General features: G+C 37.3%; 1 protein-coding gene across 1 annotated transcript in view; it reads left to right on the top strand.

Annotated features, from left to right (window-relative positions):
* The window catches only part of tmeff1 (transmembrane protein with EGF-like and two follistatin-like domains 1), a 92368-nt gene extending 71405 nt beyond the window's left edge, over positions 1 to 20963 (top strand). The window contains exons 5-10 of the mRNA XM_015378311.1: positions 2515 to 2611; positions 5549 to 5697; positions 14213 to 14272; positions 16854 to 16977; positions 18302 to 18463; positions 19575 to 20963. Of these exons, the coding sequence (XP_015233797.1) occupies positions 2515 to 2611; positions 5549 to 5697; positions 14213 to 14272; positions 16854 to 16977; positions 18302 to 18463; positions 19575 to 19659 (677 nt within the window). The 3' untranslated portion in view covers positions 19660 to 20963. The remainder of the gene's footprint in view (positions 1 to 2514; positions 2612 to 5548; positions 5698 to 14212; positions 14273 to 16853; positions 16978 to 18301; positions 18464 to 19574) is intronic.
* The last annotated feature ends 1206 nt before the right edge of the window (positions 20964 to 22169 follow it).

The raw sequence follows: 22169 nt of genomic DNA, 5'->3' as shown, positions 1-22169 counted from the left end.
TAAATGCAGATTCAACTGGTTTGCTGCAACTTTTTTCACACTGATAGAAAATCAGAAGTTAGGAAGAAGAAAAACCCGTAATTCCAAAAGGGAAGGTCCGCTTTGAAATATTTTTGACTGTATGAATTTAGTTCTAAGAAACAGCCAAATGATTGATTTCATGTGTTTCTTTGTTGTAAGAAAAAAGGATTCAACTATACAATCCAGTTCAATAAAGGACATCAGTGGTCATTCATGCAGTCGGTATTTTATGTTTCTTTGCAAAGATGAGGACAAGACAATCATAACAGCTCATCACAACTCAACTTAATCTGTTCTGCTCCAGACAAGGTTTTTCTAACTAAGTCTGTGAATAGCTGTGAAGGTCTCCACATACAGGTAATCAAAACAAGATACAGACGGTTGAAGAAAAAAGTAAAATGTTGAATAAACTTTGATTCTAAAGGACTCTGGCATCTATTCCAAAACATTCCCTAATAGGACTACACCCAGTAGTGCACCCACACACTGTGTAGTTTTACAGGTGGATAACAGCCTGACTAAATACTTTTATATGGAAAGAGAATGAAAATCTGGACTCATAATGAATATTGGAAGGTATGTGATAGAAACCGATTTTTCCAGTGCACAGCTTTTTAGGTGTTTGGTTTAAAGTGATGGACCTGAGGGATTCATGGAATTACTAAAACACCCTAACTGAAGAAGGGAAGAGTGGAGACGGGTGTAACAGGTTTTACATTCATATCAATTTCTCATGGTTATTTGTATTAGAATGAGAATAATCATAAAAATTAAACTCATACTTCTTCCCTTCACACCCACAAAGCTGCAAGATGTAGAAGCTTAATATAAAGCAAGTAACATGAGGTTGAGTGAAGTTTGTCAAACCCTTACGCCTTGTAACGTGCAATACAGAGCCAAAGCCATGCACACGGGGTGTCTCTTTTTTATAATGACTGATTTTCTTTTCCGGTGGAGGGAAGATGGCGTCCCGTTCTATTTTATACCCTCCACCTTCAATCGAGGCATCCTCCACAGCTGCAAGTACTGTATGACTTACTTGGGAGAGACGATCGATAGTGAACAGGTAGAACGTAGGGGGCTGTTTGGGATTGGGCCGTAGTGTCTATTGTCTCGTCCCATATGAGTAGATGATCATCTCTCCCTAGTGGTCTGGAGTGGTCTGGAGCCCTTTCTTTCTGGCAAGCTAGTTTACTACTTTTCTTACATGGGTTTTTCTACTTGCAGTCTTTTACCATTACATTCATATTTAGCTTTTGTATGTTTGCTAATTCAATTCAGTTCAGTTTTTTTTTATAAAGTACCAATTCACAACATGTGTGACCTTCAGGCGCTTTAGAAAGTCAATACTGACAGATTGGTTAGGAAAACCAGTTGATCGCATTTACTCATTGACTTGCAAGACATGCTCCACCTGGATGAGCCTGCAGCAACGACTCTTCAGCAATCCCTCACACCAAGCATGCATGCAGCGACAGTTGAGAGGAAAATTCCCTTTTAACTTTTGGAGTAAACCTCCTGCAGAACAAGGCTGAGTATGGGCTGCTATCTGCCAAGGCAGAAAAGAAGCAGAGATATGAAATGTGTAAAACTGTTAGCTAGCTTCACAGGTAGCCCAGTCCAGGAAACACACAGGCAGGCAGATAAGCTTTAAGTCAATTCTGCTAATCACAGTAAAGAAACAGGACTACACTGGAAACAGGCAAATGGCAGAGTCGTTGATGGCAGCAGCACAGCTGATATTTCTCTCCAGGATGGTGTCACAGCCAAACAGGAACAAACCAGATGATAAAAAAAAAGCAGAGAGAATTTAAAGTTAGGAATTGAACTTGAAAAATACTGCAGAAAAAAGTGGTCTCTTTGGAATCCCAAAGCCTAAACATATAGCAGCCCAAACACAGAAAATAGCTCTGGATAACCTAACTATTTTGGATTAGGTATAAGAAAGGTAGAGCCACAATAGGGCCAAGATAAAGCCAAGCAGAAAAGTCGGTCCGGACTGAGATTCCCGCCTGCCGAGGTAGATGGAGGCTCTACCTCCCTCTACCTGTCTACTCACCCAGCGACTAAGCAAATATCACTCTGTATTTAAGAATGAGCTTTATCAAAAAGCATTTTGTCAATTTTATGTGGATTTTTTTTAACCCCTAGGCCATTATATGTTCATGCGTTTTAATGTCCTAGTCAAACCTGACTCAAATCTACCTGAGTATCTGCAGCACAATTTGACAAATTTCAATTTAATGATGCTCTCCATTCAGTCTGACCAAGACTGGGAGATTTTACAGGAATAATAAGCAACAACTTCTGTTACTGGATGAAGTTTGTGATTTTGATGTAAAGAAATAGGAAGAATTACAAAAACAACTGTAACACTTTTTCTGAAGCACTTTAAAGGAAATATAAACTACAAAGTGGTATGCAGTAGTGTTGAGAAATATATGTTGTTACTAAAAGATTTTTCCCTTTGCCTGTCTTCTGGTTCATCAACAGATGATGAGGGCTCAGCCTCTGACGTCGGGAAGAAGTTTACCAAATGCAGCACGTGTAAATATGGAGCAGAATGTGACGAAGACTCAGAGGATGTCTGGTGAGCATGAGATTGATAAATGAAACGTTCTTTCACATATTATGCTCTAAAACTCATCTAAAGGCTAAAATATAATTAGGCTTTTTCAACTTATCTTCCTTCAAATAAGGAAAGCACAGAAAAGACCCACAATTGATTTCATTACACAAGAAAAGGATGTTTGTAAGAATAGGAATCTAAACCAAAGCAGAGGTTTTCTGTAAAGATAACGAGATGTATTTGAAATGGACCAACAAGCTTTCCAGTTTACATTATGGGCTCAACAGCTACGTTGCATGATGTGTCCCGAAATGCAAACATAAGTACAGAAACTAGTATGTTTGTCAGTTCAAATGGCTCGTATACATTCAAAATGTCCATGAATAATGTTGTAGAATAGGTAGAATAAGTGCAAATCTTTTTGGTCATAGTGGGCTAAACTTAACCTGAGCAACTATAAGAGGATGGTGTAATGTTTTAGAAACCTAACTATAACTCAATTACCTGAATTTTTAAAAATAGATCAAATTAGAAAGTCCTATTTAAATGTGTCATGGTTTTTGAGTATTTGGCCCACATGCAGAACACACACTCTGGAAGCAGGAGAAAGGTTTAGATGTTTATTTAGGCTGGGGCACTTCAGAGTGCTCCTAGAAGATAAAGCTGCAGGTGCCGGAAAGGTGGGAAGCCGGGCGCGCACTATCTGGGAGTAGAGCGGGTAGTTAGAGCATTGCCAGACATTACTAGGAGATCTGACGGTGAATGTACTGTATGTGCACTGGAAAAGCGATCTTGAAATAAGTAAAAATGTCTTCAATTAAGTGTATTTACCCTTAATTTGAGTAGGTAAATGAGATATTTTTCCTATGGAATGACTATTTTTACTCTTAAAATGAGATAATTAGATAATATACACTTGAAATAATGTGTTCTTATTTTAAGAGACATTTTGCCAATAGAAATTGTCTTGTTCCATTGGAAAAATGTCTCTTTTACCTCCTCAATCCAAGAATAAATGCACTTATTTTAAGAAAAAAATACTTATCTAGATTTTGATTTTTTTTCCAGTGAGAGTCCTGGGGGACATACAGGTGAGGCAGGGAGTCGGGCTTCAGGTTCTTAGAGCCGGGGCAGTAGGTGATCTACAGGTTAAAACGGGAAGAGTAAAAGGACCATCGGGCTTGCCTGGGGTTGAGGAAATTAGCAGTAAGCAAAGGCCGTTTCTCAGTTCACAAGAATGCGAGTATGGATTTGTGTCCTCGCCAAGTATGTCCTTGAGAAGTACACAGGAACGTCTGGACTTAGGGAGAACGGGAGCACGCAGCATAAATATGGGTCAATTTGAACAGATGTGTACTTGTGACGTCACCACACGCTCTGCTCGCCTGGAGCTGTATTTCACCTCCTGGTACGAACAGTCTATAGATAATAATAAATTCTTATGTTTATTGTTCATTTAGTGGGGGAATAATAATTAACACAGTCAGATAAACACAAATATATTTAACATTTTGCTAAATAAAACAAAAAAAATCGCCATCAGAGGCAGCTGTACTTCACACAAGGCTATGCCAAGAGGGGTATGCTAGCGTCGCAGGTCCCCTGGTTGCCGCGGTCCTCCTAACATTGGAACTTTTTTTGAAATTACATACTAAATCAGTAAATTATGCTCTTGCCTTAAATGATCTTAAAACGTACTTTTATTGAACAACGGCAACAGAAAAGAGAACTTTTAACTTAATACTCTGAGCTCTGTCCCCTGGAAGCTGCTGCTGCCGTGTTGCATGCTGGGACAGCTGTCAATCTCAAAAACGGACAGGTCTGCTCTGATGCATACTCTGTAAAGAGGAAGGGGGGAGAACATCATCCGGGGATTTTGTTGGTTCTCAGTGTTCTGGTTCTTGTGAAATAGAACAGTACTAGGGTCAAGGCTGATGACGTTTCACGTTGCTTTCGCTGATTTAGGCAAAGTTAGTTAGTTAGTTAGTTAGTTAGTTAGTTAGTTAGTCAGTTAGTTACTTAGTTACTTAGTTAGTTAGTTAGGCAAACCCTGCCTACCTGCATGGTTCCGGAGAAGGTTGAATGGCAGCAAAGGACTGGGTAGGAGAGCGCTCAGAGGGGTGAGAAGGTGGGCGTGGGGAAGTCTTTCTATAAATAGTACAGAGATATCAGTTCTACCCTGAAATGTTTGTTTAGGTTTTTATTTAAATCTCTGGAAGATTTGTCACAGAAGCTGTGTCATAATATCTCTATATACTCTTTGGTTACTACTTCAGTGCTGGTAAATGCTGTGTGTCAGAAATGGGGTTAACCCTTTATAGGGCAAGTTACCATTTTTGATCACTTGCATACCCCTTACAAATGGAGTGCCATTTCTTTTACTCTCAGTGTTTTTCATGAATATCTTATAGAAGCACTTTTGTTATTTTTCTTAATATGTACGGGCAAGTTGGCGTTTCTTGTTATTACACTGACATTCATTTATGCCATCAAAATATAAATTTTTTTTAATGTTACAAAGGTAATAAGGTCTTGTTCCAATAACACACTACAAAAATGATCAAGAAATTTGTGAAAATGTCTTAAAATAAGTGTATTTACCCTTTATTTGAGTAGGTAAATAAGAAAATATCCCAGTTGAAGGAGCATTTATATGCTTAAAATCATATTATTTCATATTATGCACTTTAAATAGGAGACTGCATTTTTTCCTTTATTTTAAATATAAATTTTCTTATTCCATTTGCAAAGTATCTCACTTACCTGCTCAGTTCAATAAAAAATGCACTTATTGTAAGAAAAACTGACTTACTTAGATTTCAGTTTTTTTTGCAGTGTATTCTTTGCTTGAAATTTAGATGTTTAAAGTCTTTCACTGAATGCCCTATAAAGGGTTAAGATACAGAAAAAACATTTATCAGCTGAAATATTGCTCTGACGACTGACCTCTGCTCTTAGGTGCATATGCAACATCGACTGCAGCGGCCATAACGAAAACCCGGTCTGTGCCACAGACGGAAACTCCTACAACAACCCCTGCCTGGTCAGAGAGGCGTCGTGCATGAAGCAGGAGCAGATAGACGTCAAACACCTGGGGAGGTGCCTCGGTAAGGCTGACTGGGACGCCAGGCTTATGTGGTTAAAAAATCATTCATTGATAATGCCTTAAGTCGCATTACAAGACAATGAAGCTCCAGTGTACATTAAACTACATAGCATTTTGTTCTACTTTCATATAAATTCACTTAGAATCAAATTGTAGAAAGTTATGATATAAAACAATCACTTAATGCCTCTTTGCTGAAAGCTGCACTGAGCTGCTTTTTCCATAAACTTACATCTAAATAAGACTGGCATTGGTTTACAGCTGGAAGAACAAGCCTGTTTTTACAAGTTTATCTTCACAGCCTATGGTTAATATCTGCACCGCTCAGCAAAGCAGTCACATATACTGTAGGTGCATGGTGCAGTATTTCAGAAATTATGCTTTATCTGCATTTACTTTTACAAAAAAAAATAATAATAATAATGAGAGACATTTAGTGTTAAAGCCTAATTAGATTTTCTGAATATGGCGGATAGCATCTAACGACATGAGAGATCAAACTGGGGCGGCACTGGTGCAGGATGCAGAGGTATATCCTGCAACCGGACAGCTGCAGCCACCATTCTGTTGTGTCCTTGGGCAAGATACATCACACCAGATTGCATACTGACGGTGGAGCCTGTGAGCAGCAGCTACGCTTCTGTCAGCATGCCCCAGGGCAGCTGTGGCTACTGATGGTGGCAAGCTAGAAATTCTGCCTTTTCAGGTTTTTTACAAGAATTTTGACACATAAATAAACACAGATATCAGTTGGTCCTTAGAAAATCAGCCTGCTGATCACATTAATAGAATTTAATCCCATCATCTGATCACATGAGGCCACCATCACATGTGGTAATGTATTAGAGAAGCCAAATAAAACTTCAGAATGAAAAAAAAAAACAGATGGGAGGGTGTTTTTGCTTCTGCTTAATTTAAAGACAAAACTGGGATTTTTTTGCAGCTCAGGTTTGTCATTTTGAAGAAAGCAGCTCCTCCTAATTCTATTTCACATTCTGTGTTTACGGATTTCTTTCTTTTCCGTTTGATTTATTTAACCTTGTCATTCTCTTTCACCCAAAATATTTTTCAGTTTTTCCTCCTCATTCAGAGCTTTTATCATATTGTGTACCTCTTCTGCAATATTTGCTCTTTATTTGACTACTTGTCCTTATTTGAAAGGTGCCTGACAGGAAATGCATTTCAGAGAAAGGAGGAAAAACATGAAGCAAAGTTCAGCCAGGTTTAGGGCTTAGGGCTCTATCAGTGGGGGGTGCTGCTCTCTGAAACAGGGAACACTCAATGATGTTAAATAAATCCAAGCATCACGTATTGCATTAACAAATGTTGAAACTCATAAAACGCATCACTACGCTAATAATCGTCAGATACTGTCTAAATGTATCTTATCATTTCTATGCTGATGACATTCAGCTCTACTGTTCTTTTAAGCTAACTGAATATTTTAAGTAGTTTGAAGTGACAACTTCCTCCATGTCAACCTTGGTAAAACAGAAACTCCAATTATTTCTTCTAAGAACAGAATTACGGAGAACCAGGAGAGTTACTGGAAAAGAAATACAACCATTTGAAATTTTACATTTAAATCATACAATTAGAAATCTAATTTAAACGTGTTCTGTAATTGCATCTTTAAGAAAAAATGCAAAGGATGAATTGTACATTTGTTAATGGATTATTAAAGACTGCAATTTGAAACCGTATTTATCAAATTCTGTTTCTAAATGGAGAATATTATCGAATTTTGAGAGAAACTTTTCTTTTGCGTGCAAAGTTTTGCCTTTCTGCAGTTGTCTCCTTCAGTTATTGTATATGTTAGCCAAGGTGATTAACTAGACTGTTGCGCTGGTCCAAATGCTGCCTGCTACTTCAATCTAAATGTTAGTTACGATTTGTCTACTGACCAATCGACAAATAGTCTGCATTTTAAATTAAGTATGACAGCCAATAAAAACAATAACAGTCGGCCCTGGAACAATGTTGGTGCTTGCAGAGCGCCTTCTACAGCATCAGCAGTGTTATTACATCCTAGGAGCAACTGTGATCGGTTTAACTTAGTTTTAATTGTGTTCAGGGACCTGTAGGGTTATGGAAAATGCAAAATGGTGAGGGGAATATGAAAGGCAAATTTAACTGCTAAAAAGATCTATTTAGAAAATGGAAGTGAAAAATGCTTTAAATGTTTATTAATAAAAAAAGTTTATATAATCAGATTTATGAATTCACTCTTATTTCTCCAGTCAATATGATTTGAAAATGCATTTTTAAATTACAGTACTTGATAATGAATTAATAGATATAATTAACAATACCTCATTTTATTTAAAATGTGCAGTTAAAATGCTTTTTGAACTGGATTTTTAATTGCCGGATTTAAATGTCAAATTTGAAATGGTTGAACATGAGGAACTGTGGTATTCTGTCCATCCAGTGATTTATCTGTCCGTTCGTCCATCCACCATCTAAGTCAAGTTAAAGCTTCCCTCTGTACATTGTTTTATTCCGATTAAATGTCCGTCTGAGCAGTTTTTGTTTATTTAATATTTCCCTCCACTTGAATCCTTGTTTTCTGCTGTTTCCATTTCCCACCTGAAATGTTTTCTGACTCTCTAACAGGCCAAGCATTCACAAACACTTACAGATGTAGTCAAATGCAGGACTGATGGTGCTTCACTCCTGCTGATCATTGCTGGGTGCAGCACCATGACAGTTTAATAAATCAGTCTTGTTACTGAATCCATGTCAGTCAAATTAATGCGCCTGATCACCGGCTTTTTCAATTAGGAACCAAACCAAGCGTGCCGGAGCAGGGCTGTAATACGCAGTTATTAATGCAAACCTCGTCAATGTGCTGCAGCAATCTGACACTTGGGGAAGGTTCTGGAAAACTAACTGCAGAATTAACATCATGTTTACATTCAGACCCTTTGACTTCCTAAGAAAATGCTCATCTCAAACAACTTGCAAAGGGTAATCTTTATATAATTAAATTTTTTCCACAAACATTAATTCAGTTTTGATACGAAAAAATGTTAATTTTCTCATCCAGCAGAAGAATTAATCATTCATTCATAGTAATCATTCAGTGCAATGGTGCCCAGCATTGCTTTCTATTTATCTGTTTCTCTGACATCAGCCAACTGCAAATGGAAAATAGTGTGATTATATTGTGGAATCTTTGAAATAATGTAAATTAAACACATCCAATTTTCCTGTATTGAAAGATTCAAAGATTCCCTGAATTCTCTACCAATTGGAAAACCTTAATTCAACTATTCAATATTAAATTATTGTATTTATTGCCAAACTGTTCATGTTAGATTTTCCTAAAAACTAATAACGCCTATACTCCCCGACCATCCGATGAGAAGCTGCTGAATGCACTGCAGTATCTAAATGTGGAGAGAGGATCAGCTCCACCCATCAAAGCACCTTTACGGTGTGGTGGAAATAATGGCTCATCTCATGCTTGCTTGGGCACTTTAGGCTAAAGATGATACTGTCTTCAGAAATTAAGAATATTTATAATTTAAAAACAAAAGCAGAGCAAAGTACAGTTTTAGCTGCTCAAACCCGCAGTAATGAAGCTCAAACCCTTCAGTCTATTCCTTTTTTATGTGGATGGGGTATTAGCTTTACGGAGCTCTCCTGAGCTTGTGTTTACTGAATTGTGAGTGTGGGATGTTCGATCCGCGTTTGTAGCGTAAAGTACCGCTTTTTAGCATTAAGCTCACTTAAATGATTGGAAAATGGAAAATGGTTGACCCCAATGCACCCCTAAAGCATAATATTAGCTTGTGGTTTACTTTTGACAGTTCTGAGTGTAAAGGAAAAGTCCAGTCTGGAACTTGCAAGGTGTACCTATAAAATGACCAGTGACAGTACATTAAAAGCTATGCATTACAGAAATGCAAACAAATCTGTTTATTGGATCCTAAAAGCACCAGTGGGGGTTAAATAATCTAGTACAAAGAGCAAAGTGAAGACAGACTGCAGGAATAATTCAGAAAAATGTAACTAAAGCCGCGAAGTATCATTATTTTAACTCTTTAAGCCAGATTTAGTAACCAGAAGTTATGCCACTAGTTTAAGAAGGAGTTATAGCCTCATGTGGGGGTGTTAAAATATCTCATGGTCCTGAAAGAGACAGTCTAAAGTGATGACAACTCTGCAGCACTCTGCTGTTTAAAAGCCTCTCTACATTCCCACCAATGTTCTCACCTTTGGTCTTTAAGTGTGGGCAGTGAACAGAAGAATGGTGATGAAATTATAAAAAAAGAAAATCAGTTTTCCCTGAAGGCTGGTTGCTGCTCACACACAGAGGGATGAGGTAAGAGGGCCAACTGCTTAGAGAAAATAAAAAACTGCTTCTTTTTTGGGGTGGTTCAGGAACCTGGTAAGAAGAAGCGATTAAACATATCCGGCTGCAGACAACATTTACCGTTACTGACATTAAAACAGCTCTAACCTTCTCCATCAGATTGTATTTTTCTATTACAAGCATAGCACCTCTTCCTCTTTTGTCTTTCACCTTTTTAATGTACTTGCTGTAATCCTAAACAAGATAAAGAGATTAAAGGTCTGTCTGAGTGTCAGATTGATAAAGTGTAGAAATACAGAATTTAGAGAATCTACCAAGGATTGTTTCTTTGTTTCTTTTCTTTGTATCACTGCAGAGCAGAGATGCCCTTTTGCTTTTTCATTAACCTCATCATTAAAATGAAGAATGGCTTCTGTGGACTAAATCCGCATCTTTTTTTTAAAATATATTTTCATCCCCTCTCTGATGTAAGCTTTTAAAATATGCAGAAGGATTTCTTGTGGAGGATGAGTCAGAGCTCTTTTGATGCTCTGAGGTGTGAGTGTTGCATACAAACCTGATTTGCAGTCCCAGCTTGATGTCTGATGTTGTTCAAAGAACAAGCCAACACCCCAACTTGCTCTGGCTTCTTCAAGCTCACAGAATCTCCTCATTTCTGCTGCTAGACTCACCTTGAATCTCAGTGTGTCGGCCTGCCTGAGCCGTGCTCTCTGTGGGGGTTGGCAACAGATACTGACACGTCAGGAATTATGGATTTTTTTTGACATTTTGTGGCTTTAAGGCGGCCTGTGACCAAGAGCCTGATTGGTTCTGGGCGGTGCCAGTTGAGGACGGAGGCTGGCTGGGCTACCATGTGGATGTGCAACACCCTGAGGTGATGAGCACCTGCCCCTTCCCCCGAAGCTGATGAAGCAATAGCAGAAGGAAAGGAAAATGAAGATAAATCGACCCGGCCTGGAGCTACCAGCGTTAAAAAAGCAGCTGCATGCATAAACATGCATGATATCTGCATGAAGGACAGCATGTTTGAGGGGATAATTAAACATTATTCAGGATAATTACATGATTTAAAATTCAACACTTACACGGCAGTAGAAACATCCCTCTGAGCCCAGCATCTCATAAAACCCAGTATGAGATTGTTGGAGTCCACTCCTTTTCCACTCTACCATCAGGCTCTTTAATAAACGTGCAAAAACCCTACCTTACAGGGGGATAACTGCTGTGATATCAATAAATATGCACTACAGCTATAAGCGTTTCCATGAAAATATTATTTTGATCAACATTGCTGCACAGAAAAAAAGCCATTTGAGTTTGAACCAAAGGGAATATCATAATAATTGACCTTATCCCCCCTCTATAACTAGAAAAATAACTGCTGCCAATTAGACAGCTGCTGCTGCAACTATCTTTAGGAGCAAAGCATCATTATAAGATGATTATTTGATCTCAGATCATCAATGTAACAGGTAGATGAACCATAAAGCTCTATAATAAAGATGGGGTGATGCAGTTTATATCTTCTTATTCATTTATTTCATTTTTTTCTAGATGAAACAGCCAAGCAGCAGGTGCAGATCTCGTCTTTGATAAATCTGAAATGAATTTCAACACACTCAGCTCTGATCTGATCATTAAAAATACATAAGCAAAAAAAAAAAGAAGGTGTTACTCAATAAGATTCACTGTGCTTTTCAAAAGGCACATCTCAGTCTGCCAGAAGCGTGTTTTCTAGCCAATAGGGTCACTCCTCAGACATCCCAGTATACGCACTCCACATCCACCAAGTGGAAACAAGGCTGGTGTTAATTCTTTGAGGACAACAACACAGAAACCCACTGCTGTTACTGAGTCAGTCATTCAGTGTTTTGTTTCTTCTGGTTTGGGAAAGAGCAGGGATCAGGGCTGAGAGAAAAAGATGAGTGGGAGGGAGGTGGGGATTGAGGGATGCAGGAGGGTGGGAGACACAAAGAGCAGAGTGAGATATTGTCAATATTTCTCCATGAATGGTGCAGCTTTAAAAATGGATGAGTGGGTTTGGTTTTCTGTGTGTTCCACTCTGCTGCTCTCAGCGTGGGGTTGGCCTGAATGTCTATCTGTGTGAGGACAACTGAAAACTTAAGATAACAAATCTCTTTTTATCGCTTTTATTGTAGTATTTTCTGATTTTATAACAGATAGATCCCCATCAGGACCATTGATTGCCTCATTTAAAGCATCTAGCAACACATTTACAACACCACACATCCTGTCTTTAACATTACAATTATTTGCAGGAACTAATTATGAAATCAAATCACCAATTTTACAGCTGCAGCATTACAAGATTAGGTGATACACCTGCTGAGAAGAAGGATGCAGATTTCTTTTACCTGGAACTCAGAAGCCTCTTAATTCATTAAGTATCTTCTTGCTTCCAATCATCCTTTCCCCTCATTAATCATGTTGCATGAAGTCTACTTTGATTTGTATTTCTCATTGCCTTAAGTTCAGTTTATCCTTTTAAATAAACAGAGAAATGGGCTATAATTGGACTTCGCTCAAGTTTATGAATACATATCCAGGAGTTTCAATTCTGGAGGCTCATCGTTGTGTAACCTGGAGTTCGGGAGCTGCTGTCTTTAAATACATGTAAGCCTGTCCTCCTGGTTCCAAGTGATACAGATATATGACCTGTCCATCACTCTCGAGTTAATTTTTCAACAGACCTGCTTGAATAATTTATTTGGAATTGATTTCATTGCGGCAATATGGATGCTAAAAAGCTGAAACCACAATCTGCCCCCTTCTGTTCTATGTTTTGATAAAGATGGCTTCTTTTTTTACCTCTCTGCAAAACCTGTTTATAAAAAGTCTATGGTCTTTATGTCTTTCAATCATCAATTGGATGACTGAAAGTCAATAGTAAATATCCTGTGCTTGCATAGCTCTTTATCAAGTCCAAGAATCCTAAAGGGCTTTACAGCACATTCAGTCATTCACGCCCCGATGGTGATAAGCTACTTTGTAGCCACAGCTGGCCTGGGGCGGACTGACAGAAGGGAGGCTGCTATACAGTAGATGTCAGTGGGTCCTCTGACCACTAACAGGCCAGGCGGGTGAAATGTCTTCCTCAAGGACACAACAGAGACTGGTAACCCAGCAGAACAATAGCTTTCTGAGCTATTAATGCCCTAATAAATACAGAGAAAAACTGTTTTTGTTATCTACTTAATCATATTTGGTTACTTTAACACAATTGTTTGATGCCCTACCATGTTAACATGAACATTTGTGTTAAAGAAACTAAATACGATTAAGTAAATGTGCAAAATAGTCGCTTTATTTTTTTCAGTGCAGAAAAAACTAAGCAGCGTATGGGAAAAGGTGAGCATAATGGTTTCCAAACTTTATTGCTTCAAGCCTGAAAGAAAGCAGTGACAGTCAAATGTTGAAGAATTCAGAATATAAAAAGACAACAAAAAGCCCATAACAGGTATTCAGCAATAACCAAAATGTGATTAAAGCCATGATTTATTTTAAAACCTTGAAGTTTCAGCCCCACAGCTGCAACAGACCCTGACTTTGAGTAAATCTGATCCACCAAACTTTCAAAAAGGAGCCCGGAAAGAAAACTCAGTCCTAAAATTCAAAGACGGCGCTGAAGCTTTCCTGTCAAACCTGACAACAAAACACGAGACAGAATATGGAGAAATGTTCTGGTTAAGATTCAGAGCAGCTCCTCCTGCAGACAGCATGAGAACATGACGTCTGCTCACAGGAACCACAGCAGCCCTGCCAACAGAAGCCTGCTGCTTCTTTGTTTGTTTGTTTTCACCCATCACTCTCTGACACACACACACACACCCACACCCACACACACACACATAGTGCCTCAGATTGACCCATCACCACCTCCACTCTGATGAACAGGGAGTGATTCAGACTGTGAGTAAACATCCCCTGATGTCCTCTCCTTCTTTTATTCTGTCCTAAAGGGAAAAGAAACACACACACACACAGACAGCAGACAGGAAGTCAAGCAGTCAGACAATGTCAGCAAAATCCAACTAAAGAAGCTCCAACGTTTCAAGCAGTACCTGTGAGCTGCAATCGCTTCAGCATCTCCAGACATGTTAGAAAGAACGAGCTCTTGGTGTGTTTGAGGAAATTCAGTCTGAATATGACGACTGTCTTCTCTGTTTCTCCACAGCGGATAAAGAAAAACTGGGAAAGAAGGACGACAGCAGCCCGTTCAAAGTCAACGTCTTAGGTGAGGATGCGTCCATGTTTATCAGAACTGTCAGGCTAAGCAGAATCGCCTGTTAAAGAGTGTTTTGAAGTTTCCATCAGCTGCCCTCCAGATGTACTGAAACCACTCCGCTCTGTGAAGATCATAGTTGTGGATTTCCACCTAACATATTCCCTATAGAGAACTATAAATAAGCATTAAATGCAAACATTTTAAACGTTTCAAACATTTTAACATTAACCTCTAAGTGATAAATGTTTCATCTACATGGTGACAAGAACCTTCCTTTTGAAAAAAACTGGACAATGCCTTGGAGTTTTTCTGCCTTCTTTAGATGTAAACATGAGAAGCATTTATCAAAAATCAGTTTCTAACCTTACAAGCAGCTCTGGAAGAGATGTGTGAAAAGCTCTAACATAAACTCATTTTTTAATGCAGCAGCTGAAAAGCTTTAAAACAAATATTCAGTGAGGTGACTCCATTTTTTTTATTTTAAATAAAAATAACAGGAGTTTTTTTCAGGTTTGATTAGAGATTGAATACTTCCTGTTTCCCTAGGATATAAATATATGCAGTCAGAGGTCATGTTCGCTTAGGCTGCATTCAAAATGTGGTAAAATTTCCTAAACAGGCTAAAGAAGCAAAAGGCTTAAAGCCTGAAGTTAAAGTCTCTTAACAGAACGTCATCCATCAGAGTCACTTTCTGTTCGCTCTGAAGAAGATCAGCAAGAAGATCGCCCTCTAAGACTTTGTGCTCACTATTGCCGACCTGTGCTGTAAATCTTCTTCCTGCCTTTAATCCGACCAACAACATCCCTGTGGCCTTCAACAGCTTGTTAACCTGTGTCTGAACCTGCTGCTTCGGAGCAATAACGGAAGCATAAACCTAATAAAAATCTCTTTAATACACACTAAAGTCCTAACTGGGGGAAAGAGCAGTAAAATTTAAAGCCCACAAGCTGTAAATCGGTGCTGATGGTGAAATAAAGTGAAAACAGAGATTTAAAGAGCTGCTCCTGCTGTGATGCTATCATTTCTCCTGAGTAAACATACAGATTTAACAGAGCAGAAACAGGGTAATTGGTGGAGCTTATGTCCTGATGCACGATGTAAATGTGGTATTTAAAGAACGGGAAGATTCAACAGAACCTGGAGAGATGCATTAGATGCAGACTTTATGAATTAAGACCCAAATCTCTCTGAAAAGAAACTCCTTAAGATATTTCAGTCTTTAAGTTTCCCTTTTATGATCAACAGAATTAGTTAACCGTCTCTCCTTGATGATCAAATGGGTTTAAGTTTTTCTCCATAAACGAGGCTCCTAGGTTTGAATACTGATTGTTTCAAGAAAGAAGCCAATTGTATTTCTTGCCAACTCTGTTATAAGGTCCCAATCACCTGCTGTGGTGACCCTGGAATACAGAAACAGTGTGAAGGACACAGAATTCAATTTAGTGTCAACATCGAAGCCAAACTATAACATTATACCCAACAAAGATGTATGATCAGACCAGTGCTTAGATTAGTGAGAGTGAATTACAGGAACCAGAACATTTCCTGGTACCGGTACATCTGTCATTGCCTCTGCAAAACAATACTGTATTAAATTGTATATGAGGGTTTCTGTATTTAGGCATCTGTACCTGACAGCTGAGCCTCATGCAAACCCAACCAACACAAAGAAGCGCTGCTACTGCTAATGAGCCTGTAAGGTCATTTCTGTCTGCTGACCTTTACTCAGTGTTTTGACTGATTGTCTGGACCAGTAACGTCTATTACACGTCGCCCCACCACTCCTCTGGTTTCGGTTCCAGATGTGTCAACTCCTTACAGATCATTTAAATGTCCACCATCTGTCTTTATGCTGGACAAAAAGACAGTTAAATCAAACTATTCCTTTTGTGTTGGGGATCTAGACCATATTTCCTAGGGGGTTGGGGCAAAGAAAAGCACAAAACAAATCATTTATCATTTTAAATATATTAATACAGAACAAAAGAGTTACTTGTGGATCTGCACTAAAAGAAGTTAAATTTCCATGTGATTTAGTTTAAAAAAATGTTTTGTTGTTCCAATTTAAATTTTGTAATGGTTATTTTTAAAGAATTAAGAATTCATACAATGGAAAGGAAGGAAGGAACGAAGGAGGGGAGGCAGGGAGGGATAACCCAAGCTTATTACTTGGAGCCTTTATGTCACCTCAATGAGCTGTATGTGGCATTGAAGCTGATTTCCTTCATCACTTTAAAAATTAAAGTTAACATCAACATTTATCTTTGTGAGACTTTAGTATTTATTTCATAATTTTCCATTTAGAAAACCAAAAGTTTGCAAAAAAAGAACATTTGATGCGACTTTTCCTCCCTGATGGATTAGATTTGTTAAAAAATACATTTAAAAATAGGCAAGAAAACAATTCATAAAAGGAACAATTTTATAGTAGATATCATTGTTGTAACTTTGTGATGTTTACACATTATGCTAATTAGCCATCCTAGTTAATTATAGTTTTTTTGCAGATGCAAAAACTCCACTCTCCATTTGTTAAAAATTCTCCATTCAATGTATTTTTTTCTGTGCTCTCTCCCTTTAAATTGATCAGAAACTACAGGCCTGGATCAAGGAGAAGGCTTCTACGCCGGCATGCCCATCCCCTGTGCTGACAGCTACGCTGGCTTCTGTGTCCATGGTAAATGTGAGATCAAGTACAACATGGCCACCTGCAGGTTAGTGACTCTAGATTGATATTTATTGTATTCTTCCAGATTTAGGATGAAGATTTGGAAAATAGCACAACCAAACCTCCAAAAGTAAAGAATTTATAGGCGAGAAACTTATTAAACTTATTTTTAAGCACACCCTAAAACAAGCCCTACATAAAACCATAATTAATAATAATAATTAGGTTTATGTCTGAGAAAGCCAAAATTTACAAATAAGACTGTTCCATCTCCCCTTTCTAAAATTGATATGTTGAATTCCTTTTAAAACAGTTTAATAAATATTAAGAAGTTAATTTAAGCATTCATATGGTTATGTATAGTATTTACACTCTGATCCATACGTGCATGTTAATATAAACAAAGACTTAAATATTTAGCCATGAGATATAATTGTTAAAGAAGGTAGAAATTAACACAGGTATCTACGTATTTTATATAATTTATTAACAAATAGATGGAAAAAAGAAAGAGATGAAGTGTACTGGATTGGATCACTGATATCTGATATCAAATGACAGATATTGGTCAATATCAGAGCTGATATCTGATCCAGGCATCGGATCGGTGGATCCCTAGAGGGTACATGGAGAAAGCTTCTCACTTTTGTATTGCAGTGCTTTTTTTTTATTCACCTGTTCCCCTCCATGTCCTAAAAAATTAGCTGTAAGCAGAAGCAGAACCCCACTACTGCACCCAAAACTCAGCAAATCTATTTAAAGACAACTACAGTTATCATTGTTACACATTTATAAGACAAAAACCTCAAAAAGACAAAATATTTAAACATTTTTCCTCAGCCTTCATCACAGGGTCTACATCATTGGTATGGACTAGAAAAGGATTTTTTATTGGAATATATGTAGATATATATATATATATATATATATATATATATATATATATATATATATATATATATATATATATATATATATATATATATATATATATATATATATATATATATATATATATATATATATATGTAATCTCAATCAGCTCTCTTAGCGAATTTGCACCTCTTTGACCATTCTGTAATTCTGGGGGAAAATATTGTGACTCTGATCTATATTATATTGCTGAGATGTTTCCCAAAACTTTATTTTGTTAAAATATGCCAATTTTGAGATTAAAATTCAATAATGTAGTTTGAGGAAGTATTGAACACTGTGTAGTTACTGTAAAGTGCTCTAACTGTTACTTTATAATTACTGAGCCTCTCTGGATCCATTCTGATTCTCTGGTGCACTTAGTAGTTGGATTACTCTAGGAAAGTGCTATTTTTCATGCCCCACCTGGTGACGCTGCTGATGTGTTTGGGATGCAGGTGCGACGCAGGATACAAAGGTGCTCAGTGTGACGAGCCTCAGGATTTCAACATCCTGTACGTTGTTCCCAGTGGACAGAAGCTCCACTACGTCCTGATCGCAGCCATTATTGGAGCTGTGCAAATCGCCATCATTGTTGCCGTGGTAATGTGCATCACTAGGTGAGAAAAAAACCCTGATTTGGTCTATTTAGATCAGCAAAATAGATTGGTGCAAAGACAAATTAACTTTCAGATTGAAGCATATTTTTTGTATTTTTTTGTTTTCATTTAGAAAATATATGAGCCCACTTTAATTAATCCAAAAAGGGTAAGAAGACTTTAATGAAATATTGGTATTCTAACTGGATTGGATTTTTTATTTTATTTTTTTTTTACCATTTTAGGCTGTAATAAACTACAAATATACAGTTATATGTTAAAAATAATGTATGAAATTTACATCCTCATTCAGGCACCTATTGATATAATCAATTAGCAGTTTATTATTAAAAAAAACAAACAAAAACAAAAAAAAAACATTTCTTGTCTTCTGTTGTATGTAAATAAATTACAAAACGTTTCCAGTAATGTTTGGATCCTTATTAGGAGAGGTGGGTAGTTACCAGTTACATTTGTGTAAATAAAAAGAAAAAAAAGAAAAGTACTTTTAGGTGTAACTTTACAGTATTGTACCTCTTTCTTTCACTTGAGTAAACATGATAAAATATCAGTTCTCTTAGAACTTTAGTACAATTTCTGGTTACTCCATCTATTTTGAGAAACTTCACTTAGCAAATACAAGCTTCACACTTCCCCATTTAGAGATACTTTTTTTTTTGTATTCAAGGCTTATTGGTTATTTATTATTTTCCATCTGCCAAGTCGGCTGTGTCATTTGAAGGTTCAGTTATAATACAGTAAACAGTATATCTTAATTTAAGCTATTGTACTTACTGTAAGTATTTATTTTGTAAGCTTTGTACCTGCAAAAATATTAAATCACTTGTTTTGATCATGGGTACTCAGTAGATCATTTACTCAGTACTTGAATAGCATTCCAAATACTTGTTTATTCTTAATCAAATATTTCCTTTAAAGGCAACAATTTACTTTCATTTGAGTAAAAATATGGTGACAATTTGTGTGTACTCTATCCACTTCTGCTTTCTAGTTTGTAAAATTTTCTTCAAAATAGAACTATATAACAGAATATGTGTAAATCTAAGACATTAAAAAATATTTTGTCTTAATGGATTTACTGAAAGAAAATGTGTCTGTTTTTTTTCTTCAGGAAATGTCCAAAAAACAACAGAGGTCGTCGGCAAAAACAAAACCTCGGCCATTTTTCCTCGGACACAAACTCCCGGATGGTATAGCCTTGTTTCACAGCGGTTCCCTTTGATAAGTATTTTTCTCAAAAGGCGGGAATGCCACTTTTTTTAACCGTTTTTCCTGAAAAAAATAAAAAAAACTTTAAAAGAAGAATATTTATTTAAGAGGCCTTATTTTCCTCTTGTTTTCAGGCATGGAATTTCATTTTTCTTTTCCAAGCTGTTGAACCAACACAAACCTTTACTTTTGCCTGACTTTGAATACTGGCCAACAGAGCAACATGTGCCCCTCTGGAATGTGATATTTATTGAATTGTTTTCATTAAAAAAAGGTCTTCTTCCCCGTCTGTTCTGCTCCTTACTAATGATGTGCAGCTGATCACCAAATGTTGTTTATTTTTAGAGTTTTTTGTTTTCATGAGAGGGACCCAGCCAGTCTAATAGATTCATTTACATTTTATTCTTTGGTAGGAAAATATCTTTTAAGGCTTCAGTTAAACTAAGCTAATAATTTATAACCATTGGTATCATTTTCTTGGAGGTAGTTTTTACTCAAGGTTTTTACGTTAGCTTTGATTCTGACTTGTAGTTCTTGTAAATTAGCATGACTTGTGAAAACTGTGTACTGTGGTGTAGTTCCAACTTTTTACCAGGAAATGTCACCGGACTCTCCATCTGGTTCACCCCTGTCCCGTAGGCACTGGGAAGTCCGACTAGCTGACGGAGGACGCTGTGGACGGTGTTTAAATGATGAATGTGGCTTTTTTTGAAAACACACAAGGACCTATAAAGGAAATGTGGACGTTCATTTAATGGCTAACAGGCTGGAATGTGTTTTGCATCCTTGTTCGTGAACCTGGGAGGTAGAGGATTGTAAATGAAGGACTTTTTGTTGGATCTCAGAAGGAGATCAGCGCTCCCTGAGCCGCTTCACGTTATCACAGGACTCCTTGGTCACCGATATGGAAGAGGCTTTAGTGTCTTCTTTGAATGTTAAAAAGAGGGTGTTTTTTATCTTAATTTTATATTTTCTTCTCTGTGACACATTCCAAGCACATAGGAATCCATTAAGAAATTCATATACTTCACATGTTCCATCGGGGAATATGTACAACATTTCCTGCTGGTATAAACAGGAATAAAAATGTGTCTTTCAGATGTTAGTGGTGTGCAGGTAACTTACTGCCGTTGAACTTTTTTTCTTTTTTGTCGTATTAACGTTTTGAAGTCTTGAGGCCAATTCTCGGTTTCCGTGTCCGTATGTCTGTAATGATCCACACGGGTCAATCTGATGTAAATCATTGTCCTTTTTTCATGTTGTTCCCAATAAACAGAAATCCAACAAAGTCAGATCGTCGTCATATTTTCTGTCGTAGTGGTCGTTCCTGTTTGTTCGAATACAAAAAAGGCTGCTGGTTTTCTTGATGTTTTTGAAAGTGATGTAGAGAACAAGTGGAGCGATTAACAAAGGTTTTCAAAGAGGTCATTGGCAGGGTCAGTTCATCAAACACAGGGAGGGTAAAACATTTTTTAGATGATTTAAGATGACATTTCATATATATTTTAACATATACTATAATACATTTTAAATGCTTCTTTGTGCCTTTTTAATAGACTGATTTACAGAATAAAACAGGCCTCCACACTGAAAAAAGACAGTTTTTTGCATTTACTTAATCATATTTAGTTACTTTAACACAATTATTTCATGTTAGCAGGGTAGGACATAAAACAATTGTGTTAAAGTAACTAAATATGTAGGTAAATAGTAAAGATCTCTATGCATTAGCCCGCTTCAAAGGAACTGGTTTTGAATACTGGAAAAGTGCTTCTGTTAAAACATTAGAGGGTTGTACTCATATATCTAAGCACTATGCCTATTTAAAAAAAAAAAAAAAAACCTATTTCATTTTAAAGTTAAGCAATAAAGACCAACCCTTTGATTTGATCTTTTACTTAGTCCTTTTTGTGCTTAAAAATATTTTTTTTCACTTGGTGCACTCAGCAGAGAAGCAATGCTTTATGCCATCTCCATCTGCTGACAGTAGTTACTCGGGCATTAATCAACTTGCCCGGTTCAGCAGCTTGAAGCAGTACTGGGTAACATTTTTACCCTCATATATCCTCTACTAAGTCCTTGTGATAGTAATCTGAGTATTTATGAAACCACTCAGAGGTTTCTCATCTTGCCCTACCGGCTCTGATTGGAAAATCACACAAGCAGCTATCTTCTTTCGTTGACTCTGACCCCAGTAGGGGTCTGACAGCTCTGTCACTCCTGTTCTCCTTCATGTTGTGTGACAAGCACCACATGCGCTAGACGCAGGTGATTGTAAGATAATTTTTAAGATTTATAACAAAGAGCCAGAGAAAAAGGCAAGGAAAAGCTCTGTCAGAAGAGGAAAGGAAGAGAAAACGTGAATTGGATCAGTACTGAACTCTAACAAGGGTGATTTTTGGCAAAGCATTCACTAATCAAACAATAACAAGTATTACTAATGCAGGCCTGTCAATTTTGTTATTCACCTATTGTGACTTTTGATTGATATATTTTT

This window comes from Cyprinodon variegatus, unplaced genomic scaffold (assembly GCF_000732505.1).
Source record: "Cyprinodon variegatus isolate N-32 unplaced genomic scaffold, C_variegatus-1.0 Scaffold170, whole genome shotgun sequence".
In the NCBI taxonomy this organism is placed as follows: Eukaryota; Metazoa; Chordata; class Actinopteri; order Cyprinodontiformes; family Cyprinodontidae; genus Cyprinodon; species Cyprinodon variegatus.
The sequence above is the reverse complement of the archived record's forward strand: the minus strand, read 5'-3'. Positions and strand labels throughout refer to the sequence as shown.